The 26,592-nt window shown below is 43.3% G+C and overlaps 1 protein-coding gene across 4 annotated transcripts in view; it reads right to left on the bottom strand.

Annotated features, from left to right (window-relative positions):
- Nucleotides 1-26,592, bottom strand: part of ARHGAP22 (Rho GTPase activating protein 22) — a 986,960-nt gene that overhangs the window by 98,505 nt on the left and 861,863 nt on the right. For all 4 annotated transcript variants that reach the window (XM_069611165.1, XM_069611166.1, XM_069611167.1 and 1 more), the window contains one exon: nt 24,195-24,268. In XM_069611165.1, the coding sequence (XP_069467266.1) occupies nt 24,195-24,268 (74 nt within the window). The remainder of the gene's footprint in view (nt 1-24,194; nt 24,269-26,592) is intronic.

The raw sequence follows: 26,592 nt of genomic DNA, 5'->3' as shown, positions 1-26,592 counted from the left end.
GTATATTTCTTAATGTGTCAGCTATGCTTCATTGTTGCACTGAGCATAGAAACTAACATATCCTTCCAACCCTCACACCAAACTAGAAGGAAACCTGTTGACAGCAGAAAACAAGGCGTTGGCACCAAATTCTAATCGCCCAACCAAGCAGATTTCTGGTATCATGGCATCGGTCCTGCCTTTGCCATTAGATTGATAAAATATTGATATAAATATCAAGGTTTCCTTTGTTGCATTATAAAAAACTTGTTTGTCTTTGCAAAGAACTCATGGCTCATGACACAGTGTTCTACCGTTAGGATTTTTCAGAATACTGGGGCTCGGGTTGCCAGTTTGAACCAAGATGGCTGGCCTGGAGCTGAGCCTACATAACTCTTCTGGGCCACTCTCTAGGGCCTTTAAACAAAGAGTTGACCTTTTTCCTCTGTGGAGCGAGCACTTCCAAAAGCTTGTCAGATTTGATGTCAATGGAATGTTAGATTACCTCTCACATCCGACTACACACCACTTTCTATTACGTTTTCCCCACATTGTTGTAGTACTGTGTGCAGGTCTGGCACAGAGTTCTTTCTCCGTTCTCATAGCTTTGATACAATACGCTGCTGGACAGATATCGGGGGAGGAAGAGCCCGGGTGGGGTGGATAATTTCTCTGACCACTGCGACTAATCAAGGGAATTCGTCCACAATGTGGAGAGAGAGATAGAGAGAGAGGCATGCATACGCAGGCAAGGGAGGCCTGCTTCCTGAATAACACCTGAAGAAGGCAGAGAAGAACAAGTCGTGGAGCCCGCGATATTCAAGCTTGCGCTGGAAGGAAAGGGACAACGCCAGACACACTGCGTATCCCAGACGCAGAAAGCAGAGGGGACTGGAGCTCAAAACAAGGTGGTGGCATTACAACGAATGATAAGTGATGGGCCCTAAAACCAACACGGATACCATCCCGAGACCAAAGCAGCAATCGACCCGGTTAGTTGAATAAACAATGCAACGCTGCAGGAATGAGAGAGAATCTCAGGAAGAGGGCGCCAGCGACAATGAGCCGATGGCAACAAGTAGTGAGATGAGCTCTCCGATAGGCACAGAGCCCAGAGACATTTTCCTACATTATTGAAGGTAACAGGAAGACCGGGAGGCCAAAAGGGAATAGTTACACAGTTCAAGAAACCCGTCCCAGTACAGGTACAGAAAGGTTTAACAAAAAGCTGATAAATGTATATTGCCTGTACCTGAGAGGGAGAGAAAGCAACCTTGGATATCACTACCCTGGGAAAAGGGGAAAATACCCAAACCTTCAACACAGAACGAAGGGAACGTAAGAGAAAGAACCTTTTGAATGGAAGTACAGAGACACTACCAAAGTAAACAATATATAAGACAGAATGTCAGACTAAATTGAACCACCATTGTCTAGAAGGCCAGACATACAGCAGAGATTGTACATCTCCAGGTTGTTCTGAGCCCTTTAAAAAGGATCAAATAAAGTATAAAACCTCAAGGAAAGTTATTCTTCAGGAGGAGAGAAAAGCAAATCTCATGAAGGAGCTGCGTGAAGTGATACAGCAAGTAACTAGAGATTACCTATTAACCAGAAACAGAGACTGATACAAGAAATATCCTCAGGAAAAGTGAGCAAAGTGAGCCATTCTCCTAACCTTAGTTTATTTATTATTTGATGTGGATAATACAATCATCCTTTCAAATATATATATAAAAGAAACAGCACAGATTTACATTTTGAACATCTTACACTTTTTACATCTCAATTTAACATTTTAAGAAGCTGATTTTAGTAAGAGAAGAAAAAAGAAAGAAGAAAAGTAAGTAAATGAAAAAAAAGATAAGAGTGAAACATTTGTTATGAATACATATAAAGGAATAGGTATAAGAGAAATAGACATGTGTATCAGTAGTACTATATATGTACATATTTTGTCAGACGGATAAGAATTTCCCCATTTTTGGAGTTCATAGAAGATGTTTAAAGGAAAATTTACATTTTGCTAAAACAGCCAATTACAATTTGCACGATGGCTAGTCAATGAGTCTACTAGATACACAGTTTCTAGTATATATTTTTAGTTTATTTAGAATAGTGGCAGGACCAGTTAGATTAATTTTGGATAGTAGACGTAATTCTTTGGACATTCAAAGACTGAGGAGCACACTAGTTGGATATATATGTAGGAAAAAGCCCATCGAGTTTGGGTTAAGTTAGGCCTAATTTTTATTCCTCAGAGTGTCCGCATCCTTCTGACCCTCCACATCACATTGTGCCAATTTAGTTCCCTTTACAGTATTCCAGTAGTCACTCGAATGGACTTCAAATAGATTTTTCCTCCCACAAAAAATATATATATTTTCAACAGGCCTACCTTTGAGTGCTGCAGTCAATGTTTAATGTCAACACTTTGAGACTATGGAACTTATTCTCAGTAGATCCTACCCTTGTTTTAGGCCATCATACATAATAAACTGCACTCACCTATGCCGACTCCAGTCACTTACCATTTACCTTTTGCTGTACTGCAATGCAGACTAGGAGTCAGTGGCCCTACATAGTAGGGCGATGGGTATAATGGATTGGTCAAGAAGTAGTATTCTGAAGTAAAATGCAAAGACTGGGCGTGCCTTTAGGTCAGTGTGTACAAGAGGGCGGAGTGACCTCTGACGGCCCATGGGATCAGAGCTCACCCTCGAGTACATGTAGACGAGATAGCTGCACCTTGAGGTGGATGGGGTGCAGGATTCTCTTACTCCATCACCAATCAAGAAGGACAACTCAATGGTTTGGCAAAGGGAAGTCTGTTTAATGACAAGTACAAAAGACGGGGAAACAATAGGAAATCACCAGTGATGCGATCTCCCGTCTCGCTTCAACTTCCCCCTTCTTCATTTAGACAGCAATAGTTATAGCACATTCTCGTCATCATTGACGTGTAACACTAAAAAGTTTTTCATGCAATTCTATTGGTTAAAAAGAAAACTTAAGTATAGGTACTATATCTGTATATGGTAACAGAGTGTGAGGATTGGATAACTCTTATCGGGTGGGCATCTACGCCCCTCCCTCTACATCATTCGTGTCAAACGTCACTAAAGTACAACGTCTCATTGGTTCTACTAGCTATAGGACCCTTGATTATTTGGTCCATTGAGATTGGGTGGGTTACACCCCTAGGCATAAATCTCCACTTTAATTAGCAGCATGATCACCCAGGTGCAGTATGCCCCCTAGATTCACCCTACCTCCCCTCCATCAATCAGTACTTTAAGGCTATGTCTCATTAGTTGGCAGAGGATGGCCTCGAAACTGTAGCTTCTTATCAGGAGAAGTTATGGCATCCTCTGGGTTTGGATGACATCAGACATGGGTACCTCTGTGAATCTGCTTCATTTTCCCTCCATTTGTGTATTTGATTCTTCCTTTAGCCTTGCCACCTGCCTGGGCCTCCTTATCTCGACCTTCACTGGCTGGCTGCTATGCTCTTAAGTTTCGTTTCTTCAAAGTTGCCGCTCTCCTCCCTCTTGGGTGACCTTGAATTCCCAGGCATGAGCTGCTTCTTGCTAGGTTTCGATTCCGCTCTTTCGTCTGGCTTTGTGCCGTTATATGAATCCTGGCTTGTTTGACCCCTACCATTCTGGGCTGAATTCTGATTTTGTAAAATGGAGTCGGACTTGGTATAATGTGCTTCTTTGAGGTAGATATATAGTTGGCGCTTGCCGCTCTATTCTTCTACTAAGCGTAGCAAGCAGCACTGTTTCCTTAGCTTCTTGTGTTCCAAGCCTATTTACAGGCGTTTTGCCAGTTGCATATTTTGCTTCTTGCTTTATGGTTATGTTTCTTTAAAGTTCAGCATGGTTTCTCCTTTTATGTCCTTTACTTCTTTATTCATATCATTTCATCATTGTTTGTCATCCTTTGGGTGTTATTTCGTTCATCTGTAGATTTGTCCTGGCCCTTGTGTTGTCAGCATTCGCCTTCGATTAAGGCCCGTTGGGTCTCTTCGGGAACAGTTTGCAAGTAGTCTTAATTTCGTGTCAACTGTTGGTACGGTTGTCTGAATGGGTACCGTGCTGCCCATCGTTGTCTGGTTATTGGCACTTCAACAGGTATTGCTCTTCTGATGGGCACTGGGCAGAGCCCCAGTGTGGCTCTCTGTTGGCTTATTTGCTCCGCATACGAGCCCCAGTGTGGCTCTCTTGGTTTATTTGCTCCGCATACGTCACATCTCGGCGAGCATCTTCCTGGTATTTCAAAACGGGTGGCTTGAGTGCAGGCCCTATCTGGGAACTCCTCTACACTCCCCACTCTGGTAGGTTCATCGACCAATTCTTCTTTCTCCTCTGGATTATTCTTACTTGGTTCTTCTGCATCCAATTCTTCGTCTTCTGGGTTTGTACATGACGGTGTGAATGGGTGTTTCTTTGGAGTCCATATTTTTATCACTCCTTTCAAACTTCCTGCTGTTTTTACATGTTCGTCTTTGTTCCAGGTCATTAGCTGGCACTGTCCATTTGGACTGCAATAGATCCATTTTCCTTCATAATTTCTAAGTTTCCTTGGATACACGAACTTTGTTCCTTCTGGCGCATATTCGCTGGCCTTCACAAAGTCTCTTATTTCTTCATCAGTCAGGTCTCTGGGCTTCCATCCTGGTTTGACATCGATCATGATCTTCATCCCTATGGCTTTCTTTGCAGTTTTCTGGCACTGCGAGACGATTATCTTGATGACACAAAATCCTAATAGTATTATCAATAGCAGGGCTCCCAGAAACTTGAATATGTCTGCCATCCATTGTGGGACCCATGAGAACAGTGTTCCAAACCAACTTCGCCAGTTTCATCGATCATCTGGTTCTGTAGCTTCGTTAGCATCTCTATGGCTTCTGTCAAGGTTCCATTTTCCTCGTCGTGAGAAGGTATAAATGTGCAACATGATTCTCCGATTTTTGCACAAACTCCTCCATCCATCGCTGTTATCATGTAAAGTACATATCTGTTCTGTAGAGTCAATCGGATTGCTCTTAATTCTTCCTTAATCGCATTAAATCCTTTTATGGTAGTGTTGATGGTCTGAAATAACTCCCATCTGGTTATCTGCAACCATTTGGTATTCACTTCAACTCGTATCCATGGCATGAGAATCGTTGTGAAGACTGATGAAATGAGGCTGAAGAGCCTGTGTTCATACAGGATTGCATGGAATGCCTCTTCTGATTTGGCAGAAAAGTAGTTTTCTCTCTTCATTTGGGATACCAGCTCCACAGATCTCCTTTTCCTCAGGTGGGCATCTTCTTTTGGAAACTGTCAATGTTCAGGTCACTTTTCGGGATCACTAGTGCTGGAACATGGACGTTCACTATTGTGCATATGCCTCTCCAGATTTTTGGCAATCTTATGTATGCTTTGGATCCACACGCCCAGTAATGATCCATAACAACTGCGGTTCCGTGAATCATTCCTGGAGCTTAAAAAATGTGTCCGCAGTTCTGATTTTCTCCCATCTTCCTTGTGCCATTGTTCCTGAAGCACAATTTTGGGCTCTCCAGTGGCACTATCTGCAAGGGTCCTTCTCTGTCTTCGACCCATGTCAGTGCTTTTGTGAGTTTTAGCCATAACGACAAAAAAAAAAAAAAAAAAAAAAAAAAAATCAGATTGTGTAAGACTTTAAGAAGTATATAAGAAACAATACAACTGAACAACTTCATAAATAGAGTGAGAACATGCGAAAAAGAAAAGAAAAAACACAAAAAACACACCGTAACGTGCAGTCCATTTCTATTGCTTCTTTGCAGGCTCCAAGGACCATCCAAGCTCTGCAGATCACCACTTCTCATTCCCATCCGTTTGGTGAAAGTACTGTTCCCCAAATCTGCATCTGGCCTCTGTTCTTCCAAATTTGAGTTTCTTCTGGAGTTTTTCCTTGGACTTTTAGTCTTGGGTTAATTTCCCATCTTATTCTTGCTCTTTTAACTCCTGGCTTTTCATACCTGATCACGTGATTCCTAGTATGAGCTCTATTTCTTGTCTTAATGTCCTGGATGTAGTCATCTTCATCTGTCAACTCGTTTCGGTTGCCCATATCAATGAGGCATCCCTTCCCATAAACTGTCCTCTGGGGTTGCACATTGCTACGTGTGACAAACAGTGTGCTGTCGGGACATCAATTTCTACAGCCACAAAGATCTTAGATTTCCCCCATGCTGTACGGTAGGAGTGCACAAACGAAGCATTCTCCTTCTGATAATTTTCTTCCGACTTCTTTCATGTGTTGATACTAGATGTTTCCTAGATGCGCTGTGCTGTCCAGGTAATCGTTCAGTTCACTGTCATCTTCATGCAGGCTTTTCTTGATCCTTAATGTCTTCCTGTAGTCAGCTATGACTACATCTCTGTGTGACTTTCTTGGAGGACTCAGCATTCTGGTCCAAAGAGTGGGTTTCTTTATCTGCATCGATGAGGTAGGTAGACTTTGAGGTTTTCTCCTTCTCTTCTTGCATTCTTTTCCTGCCCTCGATAAGTGCCTTTATCAACCACCAGTCCATCATCGGCCCAGTGTTTGGCTGCATCGTGGGCCTAGTACTTGTTCCTTGTGTAGAAACTTGTGTGCTTGTGAATACAGTCTCTGCGGTTTTATTTTTCAGTTCCTCAAGCCGTTTCTTTGCTCTAGCTATAAACGGGAATACATGATCTATTAACATTTGTGTCCTTGCAGTGAATTTTCCTACAGCCACTACTGTCTTCTTAAGGGCTTTTGTTAGGTCTTCTTTCGTTGGCCTTTCACTTGATTCTTTTCGGTCTCTCTCCTTTCTCTCTAGGTCTGTTTGTCTGGTAGGCAGTCTCATGCTTTCTGTTGCTTTCGCTTGAGGTTCTATAGCCATTGACACATGCCCTGGTTCATGTACATTTAGTGTGTGGGTGCGTGTAGTTGTCAGTGCTATGTTTTCATTAATTCCGTGCTGACCCTGTCTCCAGCTTTTCTCTTCATTCATTACCTCAAGTGTGTATGTATCACTGCTAATTACATTAATTTTCAGTTCATTTGCCTTACCATCAGATTTTCTCGGGACTGGGATAACTATAGGTTAATGATAGCAAAATAATGATAAACACAATGCATAGATCCGTGATAGTGCGGTGTGTTAACCGGCAGCATTTCCTTCCAGAGAAGCGAGGGTGCCCCTCTGCTTGTGGGAGGACCAGGTTACTGTTCTGGGGCCCCATCTTGATTATTTATTTGATGTACTCTCGATTCGATTTACTTCTCGAACAGTTTGCGTCATAAAGTGTCTGGTGCTTCACAAGTGTCCCCCCTCTTGCGGGTGACGATTGTCTCTTGATACAGGATGCAGTATCCTTGCTATAGTATGGAAAAATGGGTTAGACTAACACTTCGATGAGTCACTTTTACTGTGCATATTCAAAATAGGCGAGTTCCCGGTCCACACCCCGAATCAGCTTCAGTCCTGAGGACATGCTGGACACTGTTTAATGTGAAGAAATGGAAAAAAATGGCAATCAAAACAAATGTAGGTGAAGTGCTTGCCTCTGCTTCCTCGATCTGTCCCTCGGCGGAAGGTTTCACTGGAATCTCCTCATATAATCTTTGAAAGTTGGACAGCTCCACTTGTAGCATGATGCCATGGAGGAGCGTTCCCATCTGTGCGAGGTTAGCTGGATCTCTGATAAATGTGAGGACGTCAACCTCGATATATCTCCCCACCATTTCTGGAAAGTCAGTGACTAGGCGGAAGAGGACGTTGTGGGCCCATCGACTATCTTCGGGCGACAGGTACATTTGTGCTATCTTGCCGAGTTCAAGATTACAGGCCCTTCCCTCTTCGTGAGCAGTCTTTGCACTTTCCGGATGCGTGGATTGCGACTAAGTAGCTGAGCTTAATCCACAGCTGGCTCAAATGTTCAGAGTTTGCTGGATCTCGAATAAACGTGAGAGCGTCTGTGGTTCTCCCGACAATAGCTGGGCATTCCTCTGATGCGAAAGAAAAGTATTGATGAGTTCATCTAGAATAGCCTGCAGTGGAATCATGTGTGTCTTTATCACTGTATTCCGGTAGTTCTATGACAGCTTCCGCGATGACGGTAAGTAGTTGCCAGATTACTTTCTTGTTGGCAGGATCTTGGATAAAGTCTGTGACACTGGTGACCCTCCCTACCAGCGACGGATATGTTGCCAATACAAAATGGAAGTAGTTGAGTACGACCCTTGTGATGTTTCTGCTGGGGGACACCATAAGTGCTGCCAAACAAAGTCTTGATATTTGATGATTCAGGATTCTGCATTTAGCTCTTAAGGTAAAAGTCCTTGATCACTGTTAGAGTCTTGTTTCTCGACAACGCTTAAGTGTGGTTTCATTTAGAAGTTCGTGTCAACAAACGTGTTGTGGCTTAGATGCGCAATTTTCTTCTTCAACTTGCAACTAGGATGCACAGAGTGTCCGTTTATGTCCTTATCCCCTTTTGCTTAGAGGAAATGTCCAGTTTAAGCCACAACTTGCAAAAGGGTTCTTTTCTGTCTCGGCTTTGTTACTCATGCGTCCTTCTTCCTCGTCATGGATCGTGTCAGCACGTGCTGTGGTTCTTCCCTGTTGTCTGTGGTTTCTTCGCGGTGGGGAGCAGCTGGAGGGCTCTCTCTGATAAAGGGCTTAATGTCATTAAGAAAAATCCATGCTCTCCTGCACTGCAGTTTAACAGCTGAAGGAGTGCAGTCCTCCACAATGAAAGGACCATTGAATCTCGGCTCGTCCCACTTTTTCCTTGTATGGTTCTTTACTAGTACAGCATCTCCCGGGAAAATTAGGGGAACACGTAAACCTTGAACTGCATCTGTTTCAGTGTCTCCAGCTGTGTTTTGTGCTGTGCTGCACCCTTTTCATCGCCGCTGCAGTTGGTCTGAAATTACAGTAAGGCTGGATGTCATGCAGTTCAGATATTTGCTCATTTTGGTTCCTATGACTTCCTGGGTTGACTGGGCATCACATCTAGCTCTGTCTCGTGGGTTTAGGGGAGTATTCATTCTCCTTCCTGTGACCATCTTGTACGGCGTAAGATGGTCAGAGCCTGGTTGATTCCGAAGAGCATTCAATGCCAGTGGAAGGCAGTGCAACCATCCCCTTTTAGAGTAAGCTTCAATTTGGCTATCCTTTCCTTTAACAAGCCATTGAGCCTCTCGAAAATACCTTCGGGATGATACGCCGACGAGAACTTGTGCTTTATACCAAGCAACAAGCTAATCTGCTCAAAGACTGTATTTACAAAATGAGATCAGTTATCTGATCTCATCACTTCACACACCCCCCCCCGCATCTAGGGAACACTTCCCTCACTAGGAATTTGGCAGCACAGGTAGAGTCTGGGTGTGTACGTGGACCTGCTTCTAACCATCTAGAGAATGGACACACGACTACAATTAGGTATCTGTACCCGTTACACACTTGAATCATGTCGACATAGTCGATATGTAAGTGCTGAAAGGGCCCATTTGGCCGGGGGAGGACTCCTCACTAATTTTAATGGGTGCCCAGCAGTGAATTGCTGGCAGATTATGCAGTTCACCATAAAGAATGCAACATGCTCAGCTAAATTCTCTATAAACCAGTCTTCGGCGAGCGTTGCAGCTAGATTCTCTTTTGACATGTGTAATGGGTAATGCAATTGCTCCAATGCTATTTTCAGTAGGGCTACAGGCATTACTGATTTACCAGTGCTGTCTTGCCACCACAATCCATCAGAGGGGTTTAAAGAACATCCTTGATGTTTCCATAGGTTCTTCTCATCCTGTGGTGCTTCCCCTTGAAGCTCCATTAATTGTGTCTGCCGCAGATTACTATAGGCTTCGGGTGTGGTACGTACCACCATCATTCTCTCATGGGTACATGCCACTTCTACTTCCATGATCGTCTCACTTTTGGCGGCCATACGCTTGGCTTCCATGTCCGCTGCATGGTTTCCACGTGACACGAAATTTGTCCTTTTAGTGTGGGCGGTGCATTTCACGACCGCTATGCCCACTGGGAGCTGTAGTGCCTTAATAGGCCTGTCCAATAAGGCTGCATGCTGCACTGGCGTGCCTTCTGCTCGGAGGTAGCCCCTCCTTTTCCAGCGTGCTAGCCCTGCGTACACTGTGGACGTCACATAGGCGGAGCCACATTGTACACAGTAACTTCCCGGTCTGTACGATTCTCTATGGCGAGTATCAACGCCAATAATTCTGCAGCCTGTGCTGAACAATGAGATGGTATTTGTGCACTGACGAGTACTCGAAACTCTCCGTTTGCTATGTGTTTCATCACAGCGAAGCCTGTATATATCTTTGTCAATCTTCTTGGTCGATTCTTGAAGAATCAATGAAAATTATCTCTCCTCCCGCCAGGGCATTTTCTTTCACCGTGGGCATTTCATCATAGAATTCTTCATAGTTTGCACAGTTATGTATCAGCTCTCCTTCAGTGACTGGCTCAGCTATGAACGTAGCTGGGTTCACTGTTTTACATCAAACTATTTTGATTGATGGATTAGATATAATCACTTAATAGGCAGAAGCTCTTTGAGATGTCAATGTGCCCTTTGATTTCTCTAAAATGGCGAATAATGAGTGTTCGACATATAATGTCATAGAACATCCCATTACAATGGTTGTTGCTTTCTCTATGGCAACGCTGCGGGAGCTAAGCTTTGTTTGCATGGGAAGTGGCCTCATTACTGGGTCCAGGTTCCCACTCTAATATGCCAGGGGATTGTACCCCAACAAGGTTTTTTGCGCGAGCACTGCCGTCATAAAGCTGCCATCTGTGTGCGAGAACAGGTAGAATTCCTCTGCATAATTAGGAATCCCGAGAACTGGAGCCGTACAAATCGCTCTCTTGAGTTATGCAAAACCCTTTTCCATTGCTTCAGTCTATTCAATCTTTTTTTTGTCCCCTGGGCCTTCCTCAGGGCCTGGAGCAAGGGCTTTGTATATGAGCTGTAATCGAAGACCAATGCTCTAACAGTTGCACAGGCCTAAAAAGCTCTGCATTTGCTTTATCGTGATTGGCTTAGCCGTGTTCATGATGGCTTCAGCCCTTTCTACGGTCACTTTTTTACCCTCATGTGAGATTAGCTGGCGTATGTATAGCACCTCCTGTTGAATATTGCAGCTTTTCCTTGTCAACCTTATAGCCTTTCTTAGCCAGTAAAGTCAATAGCTGAATTGAATCACGCCTGCACTGTTCTTCCGTGGAGCTGCAGATCAAGATGTCGTCCACATATTACAAGACGACACTTTCTAATGCAATATTGCTTAAGTCCATCTGTAGGACTCCATTGAAAATGGACGGGGACTCACAGTACCCCTGTGGCAACGTGCTTTTCAGACGCATGTGTCTGAAAGTGAATGACGTCCGATCTTGAGAGTCACGGTGCAACGGGACTGAGAAAAAGGCATTTTTCAAATCAATCACCGTGAAATATTTTGCCTCGATGGGTATGTTACATAGGATTGTAGATGGATTAGAGACTAGAGGGAACTCGGCTTCAACAATGTCATTTAATGCTCTTAAATCTTGGATTAAGCGCCAAGACCCACGCTTTGATTTCTTGACGGGATAAATCACTGTATTACAGGGTGACTGACGTCACTAAGATGCCCTGATCCATCATGGTGGAAATTGTCTTCGCGATCCCATCATCTGCCTCTATGGACATGGGATATTGTCACGCTCTCAGTAAAATTGCTCCTGGTTTCAGTTTAATTTTCACTTCTCCCACCCCCTTCAGGAGGCCTACGTCATATGGTCCTGTAGTCCATACTGTGACAGGTACCTGGGCCATGTCGTCATCAAAGTATTCCGGACGTATCAGTGCCAAAATCATTCTCTGGGGCACTTTTCTTTTGATCACTTTTACCCAGAATATGAGACTCACTTCCACCCTTGTCTCTTCTGAGTCTGGTTGTTCTTCAAACAAATCGTCATCGGTGACGTCAGTCACTCGATACCCTTCTTCAATGGTGATGACTGCTCACCATTGTCTGCCTTCATCGTCGTAGCCTTCAACCAATACTACTTTCCCTCGCACTGCTGCGGTATGTATCAAGGGAAATACTTGTCCCTCCTCTTCGTGCATATTTATTCTTGGTCTGAATAGAAATTCATCAGCGGTTCTCATAGTTCTGTCTGTGTGGCCTGGTAATCCAGCCATAAACACATATGCGAAAAACTTCTGGCTCTAATGGTATAGCTCTCATGGCTATATGTCCCGAGTACGCCCTGATCATTTCGCACACATTTGAATAATGCATTCCTGGAGTGGAGCATACTATGCCGTCCTCTGTCAACGAGATCGTCATGTTCAATTTTGTCATTAAGTCTCGACCCAAAATGTTTACGTGAATATAATAAAGGTACATTCATGTTGCACTCTCCTACGGAGACTGGGAATGCGTCTGTGAAGGGAACTTGACTGTGAGCTCCTGTGAAACTGAGTATCTATGGCCTCGCCAGACAAGGAAAACTTGCCTTCTCGTATAGACGAGCGTGTGGCACCCGTGTCAACTAAGAAGGAATATTCTTTACCCCCTATGACGACATTCACCCTTGGTTCCCTATTAGGGTCTGGTGTCACCGATAGGATAGAGCACGTCAGGGTTCCCAGTGAGCTGTCCTAGTTTATATACAAGTTCGGTCCACTATACACTTGCGGGTTTTACCCATTCACAGGGTTGCCTCCACTTACGGAGTTCGTGCCCTGAGACTGTTGTGGTGGCGCCTGTTGAACTTGCCCTTGTAGCAAATTCCCCATGTTTGGGGGTTGAGCCCCTTGCTGTGCACCCTGGTGCTTGCTGCTGCACGGAGTGATTTTGTGCACTGCCCTGTTGTGAGATTGCAGGTGGATTCGCTGTGCCTGCTCCCATTCCTTGGCCATTCTGCCACGCGCCCTAGCTTCTGCACGTGCGCGCTAAATGCCCCGTCATTCCACACAGCCAACATACTGGTGGTCGGATTGTTTGTTTGACATATCTATGCTGCCGGTTTGCACGTTTTGAAAGCCTCCTTGATTACTTTCGAAATCTCCTTCATTACGCTGCCATCATCTTCCTCTAAATCCTCTTCCCCTTTGGTATTGTTCTACGTTACTCTGGTTATTCTGCTGTGGGCTAGCCCCCTGTGTAAGTTCTGTTCAGCTGGGCTAGTTAGCATGGCTCCTTCAAGAGGATATTTTGATCATTTCTTTTGCACCATCTTCGCTTCCTCGCCCTTTCGAGTTGCCTCCTTTTTCCGATTCTTTTCTTGTAACAATCTACAGTAATGTGCAATAATTAACTGTATTTCAGCCCAAGGTTTAGCCTCACCCCCTACCAATTTCTTGAGCTGTTTCTGCACTGGTTCTGGCAACCCTTGACACAATATGTGGTAAAACACAGGTATAGATTTCGTCCAAGATTCAGGCGTTTCCAGCACCCACGCATCTGGGAAATTCTGGATATAAATCAACAGATCTTCCGACTCCTTCATTTTTTGAGTCATTATAGCTCCCATATTGGAAGTGTCCGGGTAAAGCATTTGTATCGTTTTCCAAACTTCTGCTCTGCAATTATTAAATGGTGCTCTGTCGTGTGCAGTTTTAATTATGGGTATCCTGCCCGTGTCCACACATAGTCTGCTCTCTCACCAAGTATGGCGATCAGGAGACCTTTAATGTCCCCTATAGCTAACGTGACACCCCCTGTCATTTTTTCTAACTCGTGTATCAACTTCCCTGCTCCCGATGTCAGCATTGGAAGTTTATTTTTTAGGTTTTCTCGATCCATGTGTGGCCATGGAATATATTGCAGTCTTGCTCCTCCTTTTTCTAACAGCGGAAATTGGAATGCGCAGCCTTCTTTCTCTTCCCTCATAGCTCTCCTGTCTATCGCTGGGTTAGCATTCCCACATCACCGTCTGCCTAGGGGGTGCCGACACCCCCCTCTGACCATGGGGTGTTCCTTCATGCTGGTCAGACTCTGATGTCCTTGGTGCGGACTCGCTAGCATCCGACCATCGTACCCCCTTGTCCCTTGGGAGCCACTTATCGCGCCGTCTCCCTTCATTTGTCTCACACTCCGCTTCCTCTCCGGAGTCGGACATTCATTGTTCCCAATTCACGCAACTCCTTGCAACTTCATCGTTCTTACTGATTTCTAATCTGTCCAGCGACAGTTTCCTGCTCCCACTACTTCGGGTGACATCCTCAGTGTCATACAACTGAGTGCTTTCCAAGCGCTCGTCTTCCCTTACCCTCTTGGGTAATTGTTCCAGTCCCATTCCATCATATATTTTATCGATCGTTTCCCCGACGCTTCGGGTGTCGAAGTCCTCTTCAATACTTGCCCTGGACATGCCTGGTACTGAATCGTACACAGGAAAGAATTCTTCAATGTCTTCCAATTCTACAATAGGATCGGGTTTTTTAACTTTCCGCTCCAGATATTCGAGATTGCGTGCCCTCCGTCTACGCTTTTGTTCAATATCAAATTCTTTGCGTTTCCTCGCCTCTTCTCTAACCTTATCCACTTCCCTTACTCTTTCATTTCTACATTCTTCTGCCCTTCGAATTTCCTCATCTTTCATCTTCCTATCCTTTTTTCACGTACCCTTTGCTCTTCTTTCAACCTTCGATGTTTCTGCCTGTACAGGTCATAGGCTGCTTTCTGCTTGCGTTCGAGCTGCTTTTCTTGCTCTTCGCAGTATAGCTGTTCTCGCCTCAGCCTATCTTTCCTTCTCGTCTTTTTATCCCTTAACTCCTTTTCTTTCTCCTTTATCTGTGCCTCATCTAACCTCTCCTTAGGCCTCACGTCATCACTTAGTTTTGCGTCGAGTTTCAAAAATATTTGTCCACCACCCCCTTCGTCTTTTGCAATTGTTATCTCATCAGTTCTGTCTTCACTACTTTTCCATTTCTTTCCCTCTTTCTCCTAGAGATGCACTTGTCTGTGCCTGTTCCTTCCTTTCATCGCGTTTCTCCTTGTCCCTCGGGACTGCGGAGGTAAGATTCTGGACCCGATCCTTCCCTCGATTTTCATCACCACTATAAGTAGGTGACTCGTATGCGGGGTTGCTGTACCCTGTAGCTGCTTTAAGCTCCCTTAATGGGTAGAGTCCCTCAGGCTTACTTCCCTCGATTTCTGTTTTAGGCGGGGCAAGTGGCGCAGTGGGCATCTCACCCTCCTCTGTGCATACGTTTAGTATCCAGTCAGCAGGTGGCTCTTCCTCCTTTGCTTGTTCGAACATTTTCCAAAATTCTAGAACAGCAAGGCGTTTCTCTAGTTTCTTGCCTGTATATGTGGCATGCAAGTAAGTCGTCATATGCTGTAAGACGGCTTTTGATAAAGACCCATTTTGTGGCCATGGCATAAACATCTTGTGGGCAGTACCCTTAACCCACTCGGTACTATATTTCTTAAGCTTACGTGCATGTTTCGGCAGTTGCTTACTTAAGTGTGCTAATGGGGTAATGTCTTCCATGCTTAAATCCGTTTCTAACAATACTTTCATACAACTTCAACACTCCCACAATATGAGCGAGCGCCAAATACCGCAAGCTCCAATCCAATCTTTTCCACCTAACTTTTATATTACCAATGTACTCAAATCATCAAGTTGTGCGAGATTCCTTTTTGTCTATATAATCGCGTAAAACCATATTTAGTTTCAAACACAGGACACATTTTCTTACATGCGACATACAACGGAACACGTACAACATACACTTGACAGACTAGACCGACACCAGCTGGACACAAATATCTCTGCCTTCTAATTTGTACCATGACATGGAGTTTAAACGAACCCCTTATATGACGTCTTTAAACGTGGTAGTGGCCTAGTCGTCCCCTATTATGTGGGGCTCCGAGTTCACGTTTCTTCTGACTGCTGTATTAAAGTGCAGGAATACACACACACATATACATATACTCGAGAATAATTGAGAAAGTTAAAATATATATATTATACATGTCCACGGTAGTGGCCATGTAGTTATGGTTAAGTTGCTGTTTCCATAGGAAGAGCACTTTTTGGGCGGCTTATAACTTTGCTTTCCCTGGACGAATCCTCACCAAACTTTGCAAAAAAAAAGTATTTGGGTCACTCTGAATTTTTTTGCAAAGTTTGGTGAGGATTTGTCCAGGGGGGGGCAAAATTATAGGGGGGGTCCCAAAACTTTTTTTTCCCATAGACATAATGGGAAAAAACTTTGCTCACGCCTACAGCCCAAACCGCTGGACGGATTTACACCAAATTTGCGGCAGGAGCGGCGGCTTGGTCCCGAAAGTGTGCTTTGCTTTATTTGGTGTAAATCCGTCCAGTAGTTTTTAAAAAAATTTACAAAAATGTAAGTGAAAAAAATTAGTGATATCTGTGTTCGCTTCGCGGACACACTTCTCTGTTCGCTCCGCGGACAGGACGGTGATTGGGCAAGCAGCTTGCGTGATGTCCGCGGACATCTGACGTGCTCTCTCATTGGATGGGGTGAAAGCGTGCAGGGCGTCTGTCTTCAGAGACGCCCGCCATCTTTGTTCCTCGCATTAGAGGCTTTGTATCCCTCCTGCACAGTAAGTCCCCCACCCCCGCTCATGCCCGTGTCTGTCTCCTGTTCCTCCCACCCCCCCACTCATGCCCCGTGTGTCCTCCTTTTCACCCCCACTCATGCTCCGTGTCTTCCCTTTCCCTCCAGCCCCCCGCTCACGCCATTGGCACACGGTGGCCAGCGAAGGGCCGAGGAGCGGGATCTGCCGCCTGCACACAGTCTTTCTCCCTCCCGCCCACCCCCCGCTCATGTCCGTGTGTCTTTCTCTCTCCCACCCACCGCTCATGCCCCTCTCGTCTCTACCACCTGCCCACCCCCCGCTCATGCCTCGTGTGTCTCTCCCCTTCCTCCCCACCCCTCGCTCATGCCTCGTGTGTCTCTCTCCCTAACCCCCACCCCAGCTCTTGCCCCGTGTCTCTTTCCCCCTCCCGCCCACCGCTGCTCTTGCACCGTTTCCTTCCTTTCCCCCCCCCCAACCCCCTGCTCATGCCCCGTTTGTACCCTGTTCCCTCTCACCCCCCGCTCATGCCCTGTTGTGTTCTTTATACACCCCGCCTTCCCTTTCCATGGTGGCCATCTTGGTAAAAGATTTTCCTTCCTACACCGGGACGCGGCAGGCGTCCTGGTGTAGGAAGGAAAATCTTTTTGTTTTTTTTTACCACCCGGCGTTCCCACTTTGAGGACATAAGATGTTAGTAGTCTTCATCTATTGAAAAGGATGTTATGGTGACGTTGCACTAATAAAACCCTTTATAATTTAGTTAAAAAAAAATGTTACAGGGACATTATGGTTAAGTTGCGCTACTAAAAACCTATGAAATTCAGTGAAAAAACGTTCTCAAAGGGACGTTATGGTTCCAAGTAAAACCGAAAAACCCTTGAAATTCACCAGTTATGGTAAGCTAAGCAACCATAACTCGCGCCACCACCGTGCACTGCTAAGACTAACACCCAGGACATCAAAGATGACATCACAAATGTCATTGATGGCATCACTGATGACATCACATGTCTGGCTCACTCTTTTTTCTTTTGCTGACATATCTAGGCCACATGTTTTTCTTCAGTAACAGTCAGAAACTAAACATTTTATTTTATTTGTAGACGTATCCTTCAAGTAGGTTCTTACAGTAATTCCCTTAGAGTCCAGTCACATCATATGAAACATACATACCGGAAGACACAAGCTTGAAAGACAGCAATCGTTTTTGTGCATAAAGATAATCAATAGACTTATGAGCACTTTCTGATAGTTCTGTTTTTTTTTTTTTTTTATAGCTGTACTTTCCCTGTGGGTCCAATCACATCAAGTAATACATATACATAGGGCAAATAGCAGCTTTGAAACAGAACAATCATTTATTTGCATGAAAATAATCAGTTAAGTTATGAATTGTTTCTGCTACTACTTGTGCTTTTTTGCCAACTTCACTTTCCCTGTATATACCCATATTGGTATGTGTTCTTGTGTCTTTGTGTTTTGCCTATAGTAATGAAGTTATGTAATACATGTGTTTTATTAGCTACGTATTACATATTTCACAGTACACAAAAATCTATTAAGAAAACAATTATCATTTCATTATTCAACATATTAACATTACGAATATTATACCTTCATCTTGTACGCTGCACACAATGTTATGTTTCTGTATGAGTAGCTTAGTATACTAGATAGAACCCCATAATAGAATGCTATTTATATCAATGCATCGTTCAATGCACTAATTAGGGTATGATATTTATTGCAATGATCCTTGACACTTGTTTCGTAACATTATAATAAGAATCCCTTGTACACATTTCATGAAAAGTACATACACATGTGATGTCATCAATGACATTTGTGATGTCATCTTTGATGTCCTGGTGTTAGTTTTAGAAGTGCACGGTGGTGGCGTGAATTATGGTTGCTTAGCTTACCATAACTGGCGAATTTCAAGCGTTTTTCGGTTTTACTTGGAACCATAACGTCCCTTTGACAAAGTTTTTTCACCTCCGTTACCTTTCCCCTTACTTGTTCTAATGTCTATGATATTTGCCAAAGTATTGAAATTTTTGTTTCATTCACCGCTCGCATGGTTCCTCTCTGGACCCTTGGGATCACCGCCTCTGTTACCGCCTCCTTTGGCCTTTCGTCTGATTCGCTTCCCGTAGGAATGGGAAGGGTTATGTTTTTAAAAACAGGACCCTTCAGGCCCACTGCAGTTTTGTATTGATTTTAAACTACCATTGTCCACGGAAAGCTTCACATTCTACTCAGCCAAATCGCAAAGGACTCGTGATATTGCCGAAGACCTAGAGTTACTTTGTGTCAACGGTCAATAGGTGTCTTATTTTAATCAATAATTGATTGTCAAAACCATCCTCTCCGCTACCAAGTGTACGAGAGGGCGGAGCGACCTCAGATGGGCCCATGGGATCAGCGCTCACCCTCGAGTACTTTAAGACGAGATAGCTGCACCTTGAGGTGGATGGGATGGGGTGCAGGATTCTCTTCCTCCATTACCAATCAATAAGGACAACTCAATGGTTTGGCAAAGGGAAGTGCATTTAATGACAAGTACAAAAGACGGGGAAACAATAGGAAAAAACCAGTGATGCGATCACCCATCTAGCTTCAATTTACCCCTTCTTCATTCAGACAGCAATAGTTATAGCACATTCTCCTCATCATTGACGTGTAACAACCAAAAAGTTTGTCATGCAATTCTATTGGTTAAAAGAGAAAATATAGGTACTATATCTGTATATGGTACAAAGTGTGAGGATTGGATAACTCTTATCGGGTGGGTGTCTACACCCCTCCCTCTACATCATTTGTGTCAAACGTCACTAAAGTACGATGTCTCATTGGTTCTACTAGCTATAGGACCCTTGATTATTTGGTCCATTGTGATTGGATGGATTACACCCGTAGGCATACATCTCCACTTTAATTAGCAGCATGCAGAATTATCACCCAGATGCGGTATGCCCCAAGATTCACCCTGCCTCCCCTCCATCAATCAGTACTTTAAGGCTATGTGTCAATTAGTTGGCAGAGGATGCCTCAAAACTTTAGCTTATCAGGAGAAGTTATGGCATCCTCTGTGTTTGGATGACATCAGACGTGGGTACCTCTTCGCGCTTGGCTGGTCACTTGTCAGTACATCGTGAATCTGCTTCATTTTCCCTCTATTTGTGTATTTCTTTAGCCTTGCCACCTGCCTGGGCCTCCTTATCTCGACCTTCACTGGCAGGCTGCTATGTTCTGAAGTTTTGTTTCTTCGAAGTTGCCGCTCTCCTCCCCCCTCTTGGGTGACCTCGAATTCCCAGGCATGAGCTGCTTCTTGCTAAATTTCAATTCCGCTCTTTCGTCTGGCTTTGTGCTGTTATATGAATCCTGGCTTGCTTGATCCCTATCATTCTGGGCTTAATCTTGTTTTTCTAAAATGGAGTCGCACTTGTATAATGTGCTTCTTTGGAGGTAGATATATAGTTGGCGCGTGCCGCTCTATTCTTCTACTAAGTGTAGCAAGCAGTACCGTTTCCTTAGCTTCTTGCGTCCCAAGCCTAACTACAGGCGTTTAGCCAGTTGCATATTTTGCTTCTTGCTTTATGGTTATGTTTCTTTAAAGTTCAACATCGCTTCTCCTTTTAAATCCTTTACTTCTTTATTCATATCATTTCATCATTGTTTGTCATCTTTTGGTTGCTATTTCGTTCATCTGTACATCTGTCCTGGCCCTTGTGTTGTCAGCATTCGCCTTCGATTAAGGCCCTTTGGGTCTCTTCGGGGACAGTTTGTAAGTAGTCTTCATTTCGTGTCAACTGTTGGTACAGTTGTCTCAATGGGTACCTTGCTGCCCATGGTCGACTGGTTACTGGCACTTCAACAGGTATTGCTCTTCTGATGGGCACTGGGCACAGCCCCAGTGTGGCTCTGTTGGTTTATTTGCTCCTCATACTTCACATATCTCGGTTAGTATGTTCCTGGTATTTCAAAATGGGTGGCTGGAATGCAGGCCCTATCTGGGACCTCCTCTACAAGCGTCTGCTGGGATCAGTAGCAAGGTACGTATTGAATCGAACACCAATCATTTTAGAATTGTAATATTTATCTGAGACACTAGCAATGTTGGTTATCTTATCCTCTCAATAGGACAATTCCTGAGACTAAGACGTAATAGTTCCAATAAAAGAACTTTCTAATCAAAAGCAACTACACTTTGTTACAAATTGAGAACAAGCGGGTATCCCAACTCAATTGTTAAAAAGGCATATAAAAGGGCAGTTAATAACAAATGAGAGAGGCTCCAATAGAATACAAGGACAAATCCAATAATGATAAAAAAAAAATAGTCTTTGTGAGCACATTCAATCATCTTTCCAACAAGATCAATAATATTGTTAAAATAACTGGCATATTCTAAATGGAGGCGAGTTCCCCCTTAATCTCCCCTTGTGTGCGTTTAAAAGTGGGTCCAACCTGAAAGATATGTTAACCAAAAATAGATCAAATATGAAACAAATAAGCATCACTTATTCTTGAGGACTAACGAAACCTATAGGCTAAACACCATGTGGACCCTGTAGTTGTAATTCTACAAAAAGATCAAAGGAAGTGAACATTGGCCTCACAAGACCTTGGTCACAAAAACAATTTTCTAATTGCAACTCACAGATGGTGGTTTACACCATTTGGTATCCTTGCGGAAAGTTATATATAGGAAAGACAGAGAAAAGTCAAAATACGTATAACCGAACAGAAAAGTTGTATTAAAAAAAACAATTCTCACACAGCCCCTTTGGTAGAACACTTTGTTGCAATGGGACATTCCTACAACACATTAAGATGCACTGCCTTGTTACAGATTCTACATAATGGTGATGGAGCGAATGAGGAGAAGAGATATGAAAAGGAACGTCTCATTTTTTTGATTAATATTGTTGAATGTCGGCTCAACGGGCAGGTGGACTGGCACAATATACTCTGAATTATAACTTTGGAACCGAATGTCATTTGAGGAGGTATAATATAACTACAAAATCACTTTATTAAAAGAAAGTTGTATAACCTTGTTATATCAGCGTTAGCAACAGTACATGTTCTATTATTGAACTAATAGATGTGGTTGTGAATAAGAGATCCAATGACTGCTACTGAGTAAAGCAGTAATAGACATCATATGATAATGCACTACTCTCTATAAGATGGTCGACACATTATGGAGTTGACAACCATAGAGATACGAGTAAAATGACGGACAAGAGAAAACCGAGTTCTGAATACGTGGCTCTGCAATCTCACTTAAAAGTGATGCCCGCGTGTGAAGTACTCGAGTTTGAGGAACCGGACCTGCTCTTTCCAAAAATACCGTATGGCATAATGCTGAAATTGACAATAGTAAGTTTGAGTCATGTCTCGGAAAGAAAATGAGTATTAACATACAAGGGACAGGTGTATTAAATAGCGCTTGCCATTAATTTTTGTACTGTTCTACAGCTTGGTATTGAAGTTACATAAAAAGCCTCTAAATGCAACACAAACTATTGTAACATCACGAAGAAAGGGCAGCCACGCATTGATTTGGTCATTACGTGTGAGTAAACTCACAATGTTTTCTCGTTTCCAGCTAGACGGGTTACTGACATACAAAGCATAAAACGAAACTGAAGTTGTCAGTTGGTGAAATATCTTTTTAGCGGCTGAACCACAATATAACATCTCATGTGGACGAATAGATTTGACACATTCTGAGCAGGCACCCAATGACTTGTATACTGGCAGAGATAGTTATTTGTATTAAAGAACGATTGATGTTGCTAGGTGCAAAAAGAGCATAGGTACACATACTAATATTAGGATGGTAGTTGTCCTAACCCTTGGAGAATAACAAACCACCTGATGACAGGGGTAGGTTTATGAATATGTTGAACTCTCAGGGGAATGGAAGAGGGAGGAATTTGCTCACCACACCTTTGTTATCCTCCATTTGTGATTACAGGTATATTCCCAATATCAAGGCCCCCTCAACTGCTGCCATATGAAATTAATGAACAGAGTTGTTGAGTATATTGGGTAATTGATTAACAGCACTAATAAAGGCCGTTTACACTGTTTCCTAGGTGAACTAACACAATAGGAGTGAAGAATTCATCTACTGTACATTTGGAAATGGGAGTTTGGTCTAAGAAAAGATGAATGTTGAGAACAATCCTTGACGTTATAAGAATAAAATCCCCCGAAGAAGTTTTTATTTGTATAATAACATTTTAAAGAATGAAACATGTTGGGTTTTGGTTACTGCTAAACATTAATTGGACATTCATGTCTACAAGAACAACGAAACAGGTTGCTTTGTGAAAAAGAAAAATGGGGGTAATAGTAAAGTATAATTGCCATTTAGCAAGTACCTACTATTAAATATTAAACGTTTTGGTGAGGGGTGTAAGACCTACGAAAGTTCTCATTATGCCTTTTTTTTAAAAAAAACACATTGTAATGTATGTCTTAAATTGATGGTATGATGCACTTATCACTTTAACTCTGTAATGAAATGTACTTAACACATTTTTATGCTGTAAATTCCATAAAATGATATCTTATATTAGGTTGCTTCCATTAGACTGAAAACACCTGTATGTTTGGTAATTTGATTACAATGGTGATTTAATTAGAAATAATCCATTCTAAAACGAATTTGGTCAATCTTGTGAAATACTTCGAAACAGTGTAGTGGTGTTGTCATCCTTTTTGGTCTTTAGGTTACATTAAGGGTATGCTTCCCCCTCATCCTTATTTACCCAAAGTCTCTTGAGTTATATGGGTTATCATATCCAACAAGTATTTATTCGTTATTTATAGAGTTTGGTTGTTTAATAAGGAGTGTGCATTCTATTAGTCATCCATACTATGCCAATACTACTACTGTAACTGTTTTACAGTTCCCAGTATATTTGAACTGCATTTATTACATGTACTGGTTGATCACTATGAAAGTTAACATTTTGATATTGCAAACATTTAATAAACAAAAACACGTTTTATGGACTAGACCGTGGTCCTTCTATGCAGTACATTCATAAAATGGATGGGTCGGTGACCTGCATCTGAGGTTCAACTTCTGGTCTGAACCTGCAGGTACAAGTACAGGTACTTGTAATGAAAAAGTAGATTTGAAGGGCATGGCTGCCGATAGCAGTAGTGAACATGTAAACAGGAAGGTTTACATCTGCTGGGGATGGGATTTCCTGGCTTGGTCCGAGGTCATTAGCTCCAGGGATATGGAGAGGCTACACAGGACAGGTGGTTCAAGTCAGCAGGGACTGCTTAACTTTTAACTGCCATGGGTTTTCCCCCCCTGTGCCAAGGCCTTTTTTGGTGATTTCAGTATTTCATCATGCAAAGCCTTCTAACAGTTTCTCCTTCATTAATTGCATGCAGGTAGTAATCTGTTCCGCACAATTTGCTTTTAGCCACCTTCATGAGCCAGCTCCTTCTTGCTCCTCAACCCTGTGGATGGTGTAGATTCCACACACAATCATCATTCTATTTTCTGTTTGAAAATGAAATGTATGCAAAAGGAATGAGTGAAACAACAGACACACTGACTGCATCAGTGGTCACTCACCACTTACTTGCAGATGTACTTCAGGAGGTTGTAGTTGGCCTGCGGGAGACTGATCACCTGTCTGCCCAGCTCCTGGGTACCCTGAAAACAGACAAAGGCAGAGGTTGTAAACAAGCTAGAGTGGTGGAGGCAGTACATACTCAGCGTCTCGAAAAATCGTGATCTTTGCAGAGAAACAGTATGTCTGGAGGGTGTCTATCCTCCTTGCCAATAAGCTATGTTCAGAGTATTTCAGGGTCTGTTGATCATGAACTATATAAAGCGTAGTGCTTCCAGCAAATTACAAAAACACCAATGCCAGCCATTCCCCTCCAATAACCCTTCCTTATACGGACAGCCCACTAAAACCTATTTGTGTGGATGCACCTTTCTATTTAATGTGGCATGAGTATCCATTCCTGGCTATGTATTCTTACATCAATATTCACACCTCTCTGTGGTGCGATTAGTACCCACTCTGGCCAAACATCAGTGTTTACTCCCTCTCGGTCCTTTGCGATTGCAGTACTTCTGCGCTCTCGTCATCCAAGTCATGATACTCACACTGCTCTCGTCTTTTGTGACAACGGTATTGTTTTTGCCTAAATCTTCATTTGCAATAGTCCTGTATAACATTACATCAGTGCCCCTTTGTCTCATATGCCAGGAGTACTCTTGTTGCTTTTGACCTCAGTCGTCCTTTCCCTGGTCATCTGCGACATCAGTGCCACAACCTGCCTGGACTCGTGTGATCTCCACACATACGTGTTTATCTTTCATAGTGGAACTTCCTGCCCACTCACATTACATGGAATCTGTATTCTTATGGCTTGTCAAACCAATGCCAACTCTGTATGACTCTTGCCCAGTCTTACTGTGCAGCAACATCAGTAGACCCTCATTGCTCTCTTCTTGTGACACCATTACGGACTCCACACTTGTATCTTGTGACGTCAGCACCCAATATTCACTGGTCAACTTGGCGCCCAATACTCTTTTTTCATGCTATCAGTACCCACTTGCTTCTGGTCTCGTCATACTTGGAGCAGCACCACAAGCCTACTGCACTCATAACAGGACACTGATATCCACTCCCTGCTTGTTTTGGTACACTAATGTCCACGCCTGCTTCTTGTGACCAAGTGCCTACTCCTCTACTATCTTGAATGCGTTCATCACCAAGTCCTTTTGGGACACCAAACTCTGCAGTATGCTATTGATAGAAGGGATCAACAGAACACAAGATTCCAAAATGTATAATTTAAGAAATTTAGCTAGGATGTGTGGAATAAACGCCTAGAAGGCATGTGGGTTTTCAACTAAAACGATAGTGATAAATCATGGGATATTTTGAAATAATCAATTCAATAAAACATGTCAAAATAAAGCTGCAATTACAATACATAGAATACAATACTGCATACATCCATTATTCAAGAACATAGTTAAAAACCTACTACAAAATGTCAAACCTAAAAAGCAGCAATATTACAAGATGAGTTTTCCTAATCTTTAGCGCCTGTCGTGGATAAGTTAAAAAGGCCCCTCCTATAAGCGGTAGGACAGCCAACGCGCAGTAGCAAAATTAGAGCAGGTCTGCATGGATTCAAGCCAGGCATAGTCAGGGCAAAAAAACTAAAATGTAATATGTCTTATTGGGAATGGCACAGCAAACAGCTTTCCTCCTCATCCAAGTCCCTAAATTAGCTCTGAGAACATGGACTGCTAAATGGTCAACAATTAAGTTTGGCAAACATTTGGTAAGAGTATTGGGACAGTGGCACTCGTGGTTTAAGGGACTACCCAAGGGGGCAACAGTTTCTTTCAGGATTCCCTAATCTAACGTAGATTGTCAAGTATATAACACCCAGCTCGCTACTTGTCTTCTCAATCTCAGGCTTATAACGAACAGCTTGCTTTTGAACTGAGCCTACGTGCAATTAGTCCGCTCACCCGAGGGCCATAGAGTACATGTCTGCTTCAAAAATTCTCATCATGCAGCCATGAGTTGCCCTCCTATACCAGTGGAAATAACTAAGCAGGCATTCCTTCTCCCTGGTCGGGCTGCGTTATTGTAACCCATGGGCCACTGATCGCCCTCATGGGTAAAAACCTCCTGTGCTGGTCTGGAAGCTATTTCCACAAGCTCTTCCACTTACGCTCTCAGTCTAGCCTCTCCCAGTGCCCGGGATATAACTCTTAGCAAGCAAATCATTCGCTCTTCTTGGTCTGGTCTTTGCCAGTGTCCAAGATATAGCACTTGCCAAGCTCTTTGGTTTGTGAGACAGAAACGGTATCAAGAGATGACAGACAACTAAAAGATAGTTTGAAAGCCTTTATTCTACTGGTCAGGATGGTGTAACGCCCATCTTGCCCTGGCTCTAAGGTGGAAATGTTCCCCATCGCAAAGTAAAGTCTAAGTCTGT

This window comes from Ambystoma mexicanum, chromosome 8, assembly GCF_040938575.1.
Source record: "Ambystoma mexicanum isolate Mex_15411 chromosome 8, UKY_AmexF1_1, whole genome shotgun sequence".
Classification (NCBI taxonomy): Eukaryota; Metazoa; Chordata; class Amphibia; order Caudata; family Ambystomatidae; genus Ambystoma; species Ambystoma mexicanum.
The sequence above is the reverse complement of the archived record's forward strand: the minus strand, read 5'-3'. Positions and strand labels throughout refer to the sequence as shown.